The sequence below is a fragment of the Mobula hypostoma genome, chromosome 21 (genome assembly GCF_963921235.1).
Source record: "Mobula hypostoma chromosome 21, sMobHyp1.1, whole genome shotgun sequence".
Lineage (NCBI taxonomy): Eukaryota > Metazoa > Chordata > Chondrichthyes > Myliobatiformes > Myliobatidae > Mobula > Mobula hypostoma.
In genome coordinates this window covers 59995793-60009610 of record NC_086117.1, presented here as the reverse complement: position 1 = coordinate 60009610, position 13818 = coordinate 59995793, and the positions used below count along the sequence as shown (strand labels likewise).

General features: G+C 42.4%; 1 protein-coding gene across 5 annotated transcripts in view; it reads right to left on the bottom strand.

Moving 5' to 3' along the window:
* arvcfb (ARVCF delta catenin family member b) overlaps nt 1-13818 on the bottom strand; it is a 508908-nt gene that overhangs the window by 129820 nt on the left and 365270 nt on the right. For all 5 annotated transcript variants that reach the window (XM_063074131.1, XM_063074134.1, XM_063074130.1 and 2 more), the window contains one exon: nt 8126-8309. In XM_063074131.1, coding sequence (XP_062930201.1) covers nt 8126-8309 — 184 coding nt within the window. The remainder of the gene's footprint in view (nt 1-8125; nt 8310-13818) is intronic.

Here is a 13818-nt window from a genome sequence, read left to right as displayed (position 1 = left end):
GTGTTCTTACAACCAATGATCTCACTTTTAAATGCAAACAACAGGAATTCTGCAGATGCTGGAAGACTCTTTATCTCATTATTTATAGCTATTTATTTATATTTGCAATTGCACAGTTCGTTATCTTCTGCATACAAGTTGATCTTTCATTGATCCTGTTATACTGTAGTTACATTTTATAGATTTGCTGAGTATGTCAGCAGGAAAATGAATCTCAGGGTTGTATACGGTGACACACATATACTTTGATAGTAAAATTTACTTTGAACATTGAAATTTAATGGCAATCTACTTCAGGAAACACTCAACCAAAGGTGATGGGGCACAAAGGACTGGAGATGTATCAACATTCCTGCATCTGCGTTATTTGGCTTAACCACCTACATTGTCAGAAGTCTACATTCATACCATTCTCAGCACAGATTTCCCGAATCCCTTATTCACGACTAACCTGCACTTATGGATGGAAATTCTGATCACCCTTATGTACACCATCAAAGCTCAGAATTTAAGTCTTACATATCACCAGTTAGACAGTTTTCTATAGACACAATAAACCAAATACATGGGGTTAATTTAAAAAAACAAAAGAACTACTAAAATGAACATAGAATCTAGAGCAGGAGTTCCCAATCTCTTGTATGTCATGGACCCCTACCATTCCTCCAAGAGGACCACAACCTTTCATTGTGTTTGGAGGCATGTGTGCCTCATTGATCCGGAGAGCTATGCTGGCTGGAATTAGGGCTCTTGGTAGGGTCACCCATGCCAAACAGGTCAAAGAGTAGAGGCCAGACTAAGAGTGGTTCATGGGTTCAGCTCAGGGCTAACAACCCTGACTGGTAAGACATAACTGTTATGGAAACAGCAATGCAGAACCCTTCTACATCTGAGTGTGACGGTATTCCTGAATATCCACCCGGGACTTGCATGACTGACAGTAGTGAAAACTGAGAGGAAGCAACTGACATGATGAAGGAAGCCCTGAACACCGCCAGAGATGGAGGACCTTCATTGCTGCCTTAAACACCAGGGTGTCACGACAGTAAATTAAAGAATTAAATTAATGTGATCTGATGGCCATTGCAGAGACAGATTACGAGGAACTTAAAGGAGAATATTCAATCAGGAATATTGAAAATTGAGGAAGAACAAAAGGAAAGGAACAGTGAAAATAACAACTTGCTGGAGGAGCTTCTCAAGCCAAGCAGCATCTGTGATGGAAGATGGAGTGGGGTTAGTAGTGGCAGCTCAACTAATAAGAAATAAAAAGTACAGCTAAGAGGACAATTTAGTTGTAGAATCCATTGAGATAGAGATAGACAATAGCAAGGGAAAGACGAGAACATTAGCAGTTCTGCAGGAGTACCCAAAATAGTAGCCACTGTGTTGGAAAGAGTAGATACCAAAAAATAATGGGCTATGTATTAACCATGGGTATCTCTAATCTTCATGCAGTTTGGTGCCAATCAAATTTGAAATGGTAGACACAAGAATGAATTCATAGAGTGTATCCAGCATAGGTTCTCAGAATAATACCTCAGAAAGCCAGCAAGGGATCGTGCTACTTTGGAGCTGGATTTATACTCAACAAGTTTAATAAATGATCTCAGAGTAAACGATCCCCTAGGAAGTAATAATCACAGACTGAAGGATACTTTTCTCCCTCATTCAGCTGACATGAGAAACTTGGGTCTAAAATAATTGTATTAAGTGAAAGGAATGAGGACATTGCTGAACTGGACTGGCCAAATAAATCAGCTGGAAAGACAATACAAAACCAGTGGGGAGGTGTCTAATGGGACAATTCATAATTCCCAAAAAAACGAGATCATACTGAGGAGGAAAAATTCGAAAGGTGTGGGAGGGCGGCTGTAGGCTGTAGGTTTTTGCAAGGAATGAACCAACCATAGCTAACCAAGGAAGTTAAAGTAGAAAGCTCACAAGATAGCAAAAGAAATTGAGTGGTTTAACTCCCTGATAAGTTTAGAAACCAAAAGAGGAGCAGAAAAAAGTCAGAATATAAACTAAGGGAAACTAGCAAGAAACATTATTTTTTAAAAATGCGATGAAGAACTTAAAAACGAGAGATCACATTGAACAAAGACATCTCAGAAAATAAAGTTGGGGAAATGGTTTTGAATTAAATATTGTTGCAATGAAATATTTGTGAACTCTATGTAATTACCTGATTTTCTGCATTAGTTACTCATAAAATGTGGTCTGATCATCATTTAAGTCACAATAATAGGCAAACACAATCTGCCTAAACCAATAACAAGCAGTGGGGCTGATGGTGGGGTGAGGGAGCTGTGTGGCCTTGGTAGTAGCAAGGACTAGGTCTCAAGCCACAGCATTGCTTGTTTGCAGCTGCCCAAGTGGAGGCGTCAGAGTCGGTACGTTCCACCGGAGTGCCAGAGGCAGCGTAGTGTGGGTGCACATGCTGGAATCAGTGCTGCCCTCCAGTGCTTGCTCAGCAGAAAACAAGATGAATGTTGTTTGACTGCAGACTGTTGCAACATTTATGGACTCAGGGACTTGGACTGCATTTTACTGTTGTCTTATATGTGCTATGTGAATGCTGTGCTGTGTACGAATATTGGTTCTGTGTTTTGCATCCTGACCCTGGAGTAACATTGTTTCATTTGGCTGAATGATAATTAAACTTGAACAGCATTGGAGATAAAATGTGAGCATGGACAGAGAACTGGCTCATGAGTAGGAAGCACTGACTACTGACACAAAGATCAATTTCGGGTAAACAACCTGCTACTGGTGTGGTGCCACAGGTATCAGTGCTGGGACCACAACATCTTACAATAGATATTAATGAGTTAGAAGTGAGTGTAATCTAATTTGTAGATGATACCCAACTGGTGGTGCAAATCAAGCTTTACTGAGGATACAAAGATATTGAAAGGCCAAGTAATTAGGCAAAATGTTGGCTAAATATTGTGTAATGTGGCAAGTTATGAAACAGGAAATAAAGACAAACTACAGCAACTACAAACTACTAGAACACAAAAAAAATTGGGGGGGGGGGTCCTCTCATGAAATAGAGAAAGCAAGCAATTTAATTACAACAAGGAATCAGAAAGGCAAAAGCAACTTGGCTTTTATTACAAGGGGATTGGACATAAAAGTAAGAATGTGTTACTCTGTGCAGGACACAAGTGATGCCACATCTAACGCAAGGTGTGCAGTTTTCAAAGGTTCAAAGCACATTTATGATCAAAAGTATGTATGCAACCCTGAGATTCATCTTTCCACAGACAGCCACGAAGCAAAGAACACCATGGAACCTGTTCAAAGAAAATCACCCCATCTCCCTTCATGTAAAAAAAAGAGCGGGAAAAAAAACAGAATATAAAAACACAAAATCAATAGAGTCCAGGCACAGTCAGTTCAGCTCAGTTCATTTCAATCTAGCTCTGTGCTGTTCATTATCCGCAGGCTGCCCTGATCAAAATCATCCAACACAGCAACGGTAAAAAAGGAGCGACAAGAAACTGGAAATACATCATAATGTGAACTGCAGAGTTCGATTCACAAACAGCATTGAATAAACCTTCCCAAAGACCCAGGACTCCAGCACAATCCTCTGGTAGCATTGACCGAGAGGGAGTGAGGCCAGTCCAATGCAGTGAGCAGCGCGCGGCAGGAAGAGAGAGTGCATCACGTGCAGACACCTTTCTCTGGCAGCAGTGAACGAGTGGTTGGTAGACAACACTAAACACCCGCTCGCCTTCCTCTCACGCCTCGATGATTTCACTGGAGTTTAAATGGGTGATAGGCATCTTTATTGAGATAAGGAGCTGGTTAAGAGTAAATCTAGGAGGACATTTCATCTCATGCGTGTATTTTGGACCAAATGGCAGTTGCAGAACAAGGATGGGTTGAGACTATTGGTTCTCAAATAGCTCAGAGTTTTAGGAATTCTTTGCTCCAGAAAACTTGGGAGACTGAATACTTCAACATAAGTTTAAAATGAGACAGATTTTTAAATCAGTAAGAGGTTATGACAGGAAAGTGGACTTCACGCAAACTGGATGACCTTGAATAAAGGACCAGGCTCAAGAAGCCAAACAGTCTGCTCATCTCCATTTCCCATTTATCTGTTTCAGAGTTACAGTCTCTTATACCTCCTCTCACCTTTTTGTATACTTCGTCCCACCTCCACACTACTACATTGTGATAATACTAGCCAGAAAAGCACCTGCATGAGCTTCTCTTCTCATGTCTATACATAACTTCAGGACTCATGTACTTGAGCTTTCATGATAATTTATTTCATTCTACTGTTAATCACTGAAGGTACGAGTCAAGTAATAAGCATTCACTTTCATATGCCTGCTGCCAACGTCCAGCAGTTTGTTACGTTGTCAGACTTCCTGTCCAACAACCAGCTTGGGCGGAATGGTGGTGTAGAGGTTAGCACTAGACTTTACAGTAAGGGTGACCTGGATTCAATTCCCGTGACCCTGTATGTTTCCTTCGGGTTCTCCGATTTCCTCCCACAGTCCAAAGACGTACCGGTTGTTAAGTTAATTGGTCATTGGAAATGGTCCAGTGAAAAGACTAGTATTAAACTGGGGGATTGCTGGGTAGCCGGAAGGGCCTATTCCGCGTAGTACCTCAATATAATTTAAAAAATGAACAGAAATTTCCCACACTTAAATGTGAGCAAGACCACACTGAAGACCTTCAGTCTCAGTCACAAGAACTATTTACACAGTCATAAAATCTACCGGTTACCTTGGCATTATTCTGGAACTGATTCAAGCTGTTTGCAACACCGTCAGATTTGGGCCACAGATCAACACCATTTCTCTTTAACCTGACTCTTTCCCTTGGCCCCCCACCCCATCCCCATCATTTCTGCTACTTGTTTACTCAACTGGACAATTCCAACACCATGCAATTAAACTGCAGCCAGCTGCCTCGCTATAAACTTGCACATCCAAAAGTCTACAGACCCCATCACAAAAGATACCATCATTCCAAATTTCCTCTGATTCCTACTTGTTCAAATATCAAAAACTTAACTTCTCAGTTTCAAATCCATCCGAGACTTATACCGAGAGTCAGGTTTAATATCACTGGCATACGTCGTGAAAATTGTTGTCATTGCGGCAGCAGTACATTGCTATACATAATCATAGGGAAAAAATTGAATTACAGCAAATATATATATTAAATAGTTAAATTAAATAAGTAGTACAAAGATAGAATTAAAAAAGTAGTGTTCAAGGTTCAATGTCCATTCAGGAATCGCTTGACAGAGGGGAAAAAGCTGTTCTTGAATCACTGAGTGCATGTCTTCAGGCTTCTGTACCTCCTCCCTGATGGTAGCAATGAGAACAAGGCATAACCTGGATGATGGGGATTCTAAATGATGGATGCTAACTTTTTGAAGCATCGCTCCTTGAAGATGTCCTGGGTACTACAGAAACTAGTGACCATGATGGAACTGACTAAGATTACAACTCTGCAGCTTTGTTCGATCCTGTGCTGTTTCCACGCCCCTCCCCCCATTACAACAGTGATGTAGCCAGCTGGAATACACGGTACATCTGTAGAAAGCTACAAGTCTTTTTGGTGACATACCAAATCTCCTCAAACTCCCAATGAAATATAGCCACTGTCTTGTCTTCTTTGTAGCTGCATCGATATGTTGGGTCCAGGTTAAACCCCCAGAGATAATGACACCCAGATACCCAATCTCAAAATTAATATCCTCCGTTCCTATAGTCACAGAGATATTACTACTCCAAGTGAGGTCTTTTCAGCATCTCCAAATTTAATTAACATCTTCCTGTCTGCTAGACTCAACTTCAGAATCACATCCCGACAGCACTTTCTCCGTACCTTTTGATCCTCTTGGAGTCTTTGAAACTGCCTCTTTGGCCCAATTCATCCACAATGAACACAATGCCTTTCTGAAATAGCTCTATTTGCCCACAATTGGCTCACATCTCTCAAAACCATTGAAAATTCCATCTTCTGGAATTTTTTGAGGATGTAACTATGAAAACAGACAAGGGAGAGCCAGTGGATGTACTGTACCTGGACTTTCAGAAAGCCTTTGATAAAGTCCCACATAGGAGATTAGTGGGCAAAATTAGGGCACATGGTATTGGGGGCAGAGTACTGACATGGATTGAAAATTGGCTGGCTGACAGAAAACAGAGTAGCGATTAACGGGTCCCTTTCGGAATGGCAGGCGGTGACCAATGGGGTACCACAGGGTTCAGTGCTGGGACCGCAGCTGTTTACAATATATATTAATGATTCAGATGAGGGAATTAAAAGTAACATTGGCAAATTTGCCGATGACACAAAGCTGGGTGGCAGTGTGAAATGTGAGGAGGATGTTATGAGAATGCAGGGTGACTTGGACAGGCTGTGTGAGTGGGCAGATGCAGTTTAATGTGGATAAATGTGAGGTTATCCACTTTGGTGGTAAGAACAGGAAGGCAGATTATTATCTAAATGGAGTCAAGTTAGGAAAAAGGGAAGTACAACGAGATCTAGGCGTTCTTGTACATCAGTACAGCAGGCAGTGAAGAAAGCTAATGGCATGCTGGCCTTCATAACAAGGGGAATTGAGCATAAGAGCAGAGAGGTCCTTCTACAGCTGTACAGGGCCCTGGTGAGACCACATCTGGAGTACTGGGTGCAGTTTTGGTCTCCAAATTTGTAGAAGGACATTCTTGCTATTGAGGGAGTGCAGTGTAGGTTTACAAGGTTAATTCCCGGGATGGCAGGACTGTCATAAGTTGAAAGATTGGAGCAACTGGGCTTGTATACTCCGGAATTTAGAAGGCTGAGAGGGGATCTGATTGAAACATATAAGATTATTAAGGGATTGGACATGCTGGAGGCAGGAAGCACATTCCTGCTGATGGGTGAGTCCAGAATCAGAGGCCACAGTTTAAGAATAAGGGGTAGGCCATTTAGGACGGAGTTGAGGAAAAACTTTTTCACCCAGAGAGTGGTGGATATATGGAATGCTCTGCCCCAGAAGGCTGTGGAGGCCAAGTCTCAGGATGCTTTCAAGAAAGAGATGGATAGAGCTCTTAAAGATAGCGGAATCAAAGGTTATGGGGATAAGGCAGGAACTGGATACTGATTGCGGATGATCAGCCATGATCACAGTGAATGGTGGTGCTGGCTCGAAGGGCTGAATGGCCTACTCCTGCACCTATTGTCTATTGACAGGTACACAGATAAGAATATGAGCCAGGGACTGGCTTGGTTCACATGGAACAATTGGAACAGTTCCTGCATAAACTCTAGGACAGGGGTTCACAACCTTTTTCTAATGCCGTGGACCCTGACCATTAACAAGGGGACCATGGACCACAGGTTGGAAAAGCTGGTCTCGTGTCATGAAAAGTACCTTTAAAAGTTTTTTTGATAAAGTTAAGATACAAATACATTGTTCTATTATCATAAATATGGCATTACAAATCATCTTGGGAGAAAACAAAAGTCATTGAACTAAAATATCAGAAAATTATGTCAACATATTTTAAAAGTTGGGGGAAAATAGCAGCATTTTTCATGGTATTTATAGAGCCTTGAATTCTTTCTCCAACCGTGTCGGCAGACGTAGTATAACGTGGGTAGCACGGTAGCGTAGTGGTCAGCACAACGCTTCACAGTACCAGCAACCCCCAATTCAATTCCCAATGCCGTCTGTAAGGAGATTGTATATTCTCCCTGCGACCGTGTGGATTTCTGTTGAGTGCTCTGGTTTTCTCTCAGTCTAAAGATGTACCGGTTGGTAGATTAATTGGTCCTGCGGTTAAGGACAGCGTTAAATTGGTGGGTTATTTTGCGGTGCAGCTTGAAGGGCCGATACCACGCTGTATCACAATAAATAAAAACGTGCTCTCACATCACAAAATGTCTTAGTCATTCAGGATCTCAATTTGATGTCCAACTGAAAGATAGCAATTTAGCCAATACAGTGGTAGCTGAAGAATGAGCTCAAACCCTGCAATAGTGTAGGATATTAAGCAACAACCTACTGTTTCCGAAGCTCTAATGCTACCAACTGAGCCATGAAGCAAAAACAAAACAAAACCCTTAGAAACACAAAAAAAAACAGCAAATTCACCTCAGACATCCTGATGTGTTTTTGAAGACTGTTGTCCATTCAGCATCACGTGGCTTGGAATCCTCGTTGGGTTCGTTCTCCCAGCCTGAATGTGGGATGATGACCTCGTTTGTAAGAGTCTGGAGGCCGTGATTAATAATTACAATTTTCAGGGGTTCATAAGATGACAGGTTCCACAGTGTACCTACAACAAGAATCAAAAGCCTTGTCATAGCATGAAGACATTGTGCATTTATGCAACAGCAAATGTATGCAAAGGAATCACAGAACACAGAACAGTACAGCCCTTCACCCCACAATGTTTTGCTGACCCAGCTAAAAAATAAATCAAAAACACCCCAACAAAAAAAAATCCTCCTAACAGCCTCCATATCCCTCTATCGTCCTCACATCCATGTGCCTATCTAAACGTCTCTTAAAAGCCTCTAATGTATTTGCATCTACCACTACACCAAGCAGCACATTCCGACATCCATCACTTTAAAAAACTTACTCCTCACATCCCCCATGAACCTACCTCCTCTCATCTTCAATGCATCCCCTCTAGTATTAGACATCTCTACCCTGAGAAACAGATACTCCCATATCTACAGTTTTCCGGCTCCATCATGGTATCAGCCTTCAAAGTATCCAAGATATCTTTATGGAACAATGCATCAAGAAGGTAGTGTCCATCATTAAGGACCCCCACAACCCAAGGCATAACCTCTTCTCATTGTTACCATTTGAGAGAAGGTACAGAAGCCTAAAGCACACACTCAAGGATTCAGAAACAGCATTTCCTTCTCTGCCATCTGATTTCTGAATGGACATTGAACCTATGATTACTACCTCACGATTGCTTCTATTTCTGTTTTTGAACTACTCACTTAACTATTTGATATACACATATATACTTAAGTGCAATTCAGATTTTTTTAATATATTATCATGTATTACATTATACTGCTGTTGCAAAGTTAACAAATTCCATAACATATGTTGGTGACATTAAATCTGAAGGGTAGGGAAAGGAAGAGGATGGCAGCAGTGATAGGGGACTCTATAGTTAGGGGGTCAGACAGGCAATTCTGTGGACGGAGAAAAGAAACACGGATGGTAGCTTTCCTGCCAGGTGCCAGGGTCCAGGATGTTTCTGATCACGTCCGTGATATCATGAAGTGGGAAGGAGAACAGCCAGAGGTTGTGGTACATATTGGTACCAATGGCATAGGTAGGAAAAGGGAGGTGGTCCTGAAAACAGACTACAGGGAGTTAGGAAGGAAGTTGAGAAACAGGACCGCAAAGGTAGTGATCTCAGGATTACTGCCTGTGCCACGTGACAGTGAGTACAGGTGGTCCCCATTTTCCAAACTTTCGCTTTACGACACCTCGTTGTTACGAAAGACCTCCATTAGTTACCTATTTTTGCTAACAGAAGGTGTTCTCACTGTTACAAAAAAAGGCAGCGCGCGCCCGAACAGCCAAGCTCCTCCCCGAAACTGCATTCTAGCCGGCATTGCTTAAACACCTGCTTTATCTGGATTTATTTTGTGCATCCGTTAGCAAGGTGAGTTCTAAGATATCGGAAAAGCCTAAAAGAGCATGTAAGGGTGTTACACTTAGCGTAAAACTAGACATAATTAAGTGTTTCTATTGTGGTGAACGAAGTAAGGACATTGTCCACACGTTGAATTTGCCTGCGTCCACCATTCGCACTATTTATACGCAGAGAGAAAGATTTTGAAAGCTACCGATGTTACTGTTGGTTCTGCTTGTAGCAAAGTGGTCTGTCTTAGTCGGCATCCAATAATAGATAAAATAGAAAGTCTATTGCTTGAGTGGATTAATGGGTGTACAAAGCATGGTGTTCCATTAAGTTTTCTTATACTTAAGGAGCAATTAGTCAGTCTTTTTAATAAGCTGAAAAAGAAAGCACTGGCCGATGGTGATGAAAGTGGAATTTAAAGGTAGTCATGGGTGGTTTGATCGGTTTCTGAGGCAAGGGTAGCTTCATAGTTTAAGCAGTGGTCCCTAACCTCCGGGCCACCGACCAATACATTGCTGCGAAGGACGCAGTGGTGCAGCGGAAGTCGCAACACACCCAGCACATCTTTAAGAAGAAAGTCAAAATAAACAAGCTAATTAATTAGGTGCCGCCCGGCACGTAAATGTCGGCCCAGATCAGAGGCGATTGCTGATTATGTCAGGTGCTTATTCATATAAGTGTTCAACTGTGACAAAACTGCAATTCACTGGAGTTTTCCCAAACTACATTGTACATACATTATTTCTACTTTATATAGGCTGTGTATTTTTATGTGTTATTTGGTATGATTTGGCAGCTTCATAGCTTAAAAGTTACTGGATGGAGTGTTTCTGCCAAGAGCGCTGCATGAGATTTTCACTACGGAGTACAGTGCGGCAAAGATTGTAGAACAGTATTTCTACTTTATATAGGCTGTGTATTTATCATATTATTCCTGCTTTTACTATATGTTACTGTTATTTTAGATTTTATCTGTTATTTGGCATGATTTTGTAGGTTATTTTCTGGGTCTGGGAACGCTCAAGAATTTTTCTCATATTAATAAATGGTAATTGCTTATTCACTTTACGACATTCTGGCTTACGAACCATTTCATAGGAACGCTCTACGTTCGGATAGTGGGGGAAACCTGTATAGGAATAGAATGAGGCAGAGGATAAATGTGTGGCTGAGGGATTGGAACAGGGGGCAAGGATTCAGATTTCTGGATCATTGGAACCTCTTCTTGCGCAGGTGTGACCTGTACAAAAAAGACGGGTTGCACTTGAATCTGAGGGGGACTAATATCCTGGCGGGGAGGTTTGCAAAGGCTATTGGAGAGCGTTTAAACTAGAATTGCTGGGGGGCGGGAACCGAACTGAAGTGACGGAGGAAAGGGAGGTCGGCTCACAAATAGAGAAAGCTTGGAGGCAGTGCGAAAGGGAGGATAGACAGGTGATAGAGAAGGAATGCACCCAGACCGATGGTTTGAGATGGGTCTATTTTAATGCGAAGAGTATTATGAATAAAGCAGATGAGCTTAGAGCGTGGATCAGCACTTGGGTCTGTGATGTTGTGGCCATTACAGAGACTTGGATGGTGCAGGGACAGGAATGGCTACTTCAAGTGCCAAGCTTTAGATGTTTCAGAAAGGAGAGGGAGGGAGGCAAAAGAGGTGGGGGCAAGGCACTGTTGATCAGAGATAATGTCACGGCAGCAGAAAAGGAGGAAGGCATGGAGGGGTTGTCTATGGAGTCTCTGTGGGTGGAAGTTAGGAATAGGAAGGGGTCAATAACTCTACTGGGTGTTTTTTTTTATATAGACCACCCAAAAGTAACAGGGACATTGAGAAGATAGGGAGACAGATTCTGGAAAGGAGTAATAATAATAGGGTTGTTGTGGTGGGAGATTTTATTTTCCCAAATATCAACTGGCATTTCCCTGGAGTGAGGGGTTTAGATGGGGTGGAGTTTGTTAGGTGTGTTCAGGATTCTTAACACAATATGTAGACAAGCGAACAAGAGGAGAGGCGGTACTTGATCTGGTATTGGGAAATGAACCTGGTCAGGTGTCAGGTCTCTCAGTGGGACAGCATTTTGGAGATGGTGATCACAATTCTATCTCCTTTACCATAGCATTGGAGAGGGAGAGGCACAGACAAATTAGGGAAACTTTTAATTGGAGTAAGGAGAAATATGAGGCAATCAGGCAGGAACTTGGAAGCATAAATTGGAAACAGATGTTCTCAGGGAAACATACAGAAGAAATGTGGCAAATGTTCAGGGGATATTTGCGTGGGGTTCTGCGTAGATACATTCCAATGAGATAGGGAAAGGATGGTAGGATACAGGAACTGTGGTGTACAAAGGCTGTTGTAAATCTAATCAAGAAGAAAAGAAGAGCTTACGAAAGGTTCAAAAATCTTGGTAATAATGGAGATCTAGAAGATTATAAAGCTAGCAGGAAGGAGCTTAAGAATGAAATTAGGAGAGCCAGAAGGGGCCATGAGAAGGCCTCGGTGGACAGGATTAAGGAAAACCCCAAGGCATTCTACAAGTATGTGAAGAGCAAGAGGACAAGGCGTGAGAGAAGAGGACTAATCAAGTGTGACAGTGGAAAACTGTGTATGAAACCGGAGGAGATGGCAGAGGTACTTAATGAATACTTTCAGTATTCACTACGGAAAAGGACCTTGGCAATTGTAAGGACGACTTGCAGCAGACCGAAAAGTTTGAGCATGTAGATATTAAGGAATAGAATGTGCTGGAGCTTTTGGAAAGCATTAAGTTGGATAAGTCACCGGGACCGGATGAGATGTACCCCAGGCTACTGTGGGAAGCAAGGGAGGAGATTGCTGAGCCTCTGGCGATGATCTTTGCATCATCAATGAGTACGGGAGAGGTTCTGGAGGATTGGAGGGTTGCGGATGTTGTTCCATTATTCAAGAAAGGAAGTAGGGAAAGACCAGGAAATTATAGACCAGTGAGTCTTACTTCAGTGGTTGGTAAGTTGATGGAGAAGATCCTGAGAGGCAGGATTTATGAACACTTGGAGAGGCATAATATGATTAGGAATAGTCAGCATGGCTTTGTCAAAGGCAGGTTGTGTCTTATGAGCCTGACTGAATATTTTGAGGATGTGACTAAACACATTGATGAGGGTAGAGCCGTAGATGTAGTGTATATGGATTTTAGCAAGGCATTTGATAAGGTACCCCATGCAAGGCTTATTGAGAAAGTAAGGAGGCATGGGATCCAAGGGGACATTGCTTTGTAGACCCAGAACTGGTTTGCCCACAGAAGGCAAACAGTGGTTGTAAACTGGTCTATTCTGCATGGAGGCCGGTCACCAGTGGAGTGCCTCAGGGATCTGTTCTGGGACCCTACTCTTTGTGATTTTTATAAATGACCTGGATGAGGAAGTGGAGTGATGGGTTAGTAAATCTGCTGATGACACAAAGGTTGGTGGTGTTGTGGATAGAGTGGAGGGCTGTCAGAGGTTACAGCGGGACATTGATAGGATGCAAAACTGGGCTGAGAAGTGACAGATGGAGTTCAACCCAGATAAGTGTGAAGTGGTTCATTTTGGTCGGTCAAATACGATGGCAGAATATAGCATTAATGGTAAGACTCTTGGCAGTGTGGAGGATCAGAGGGATCGTGGGGTCCGAGTCCATAAGACACTGAAAGCTGCTACGCAGGTTGACTCTGTGGTTAAGAAGGTGTACGGTGCATTGGCCTTCATCAGTCGTGGGATTGAGTTTAGGAGCCAAGAGGTAATGTTGCAGCTATATAGGGCCCTGGTCAGACTCAACTTGGAGTACTGTGCTCAGCTCTGGTTGCCTCACTACAGGAAGGATGTGGAAACCATAGAAAGGGTGCAGAGGAGATTTACAAGGATGTTGCCTGGATTGGGGAGCATGCCTTATGAGAACAGGTTAAGTGAACTCGACCTTTTCTGCTTGGAGCGATGGAGGATGAGCGGTAACCTGATAAGAGGTGTACAAGATAATGAAAGGCATTGATCGTGAGTATAGTCAGAGGCTTTTTCCCAGGGCTGAAATAGTTAGCACAAGAGGGCATAGTTTTAAGTGCTTGGAAATAAGTACAGAGGAGATGTCAGGGGTAGTTGTTTTTTTTTTAAACGTAGAGTGGTGAGTGCGTGGAATGGGCTGCCGATGATGGTG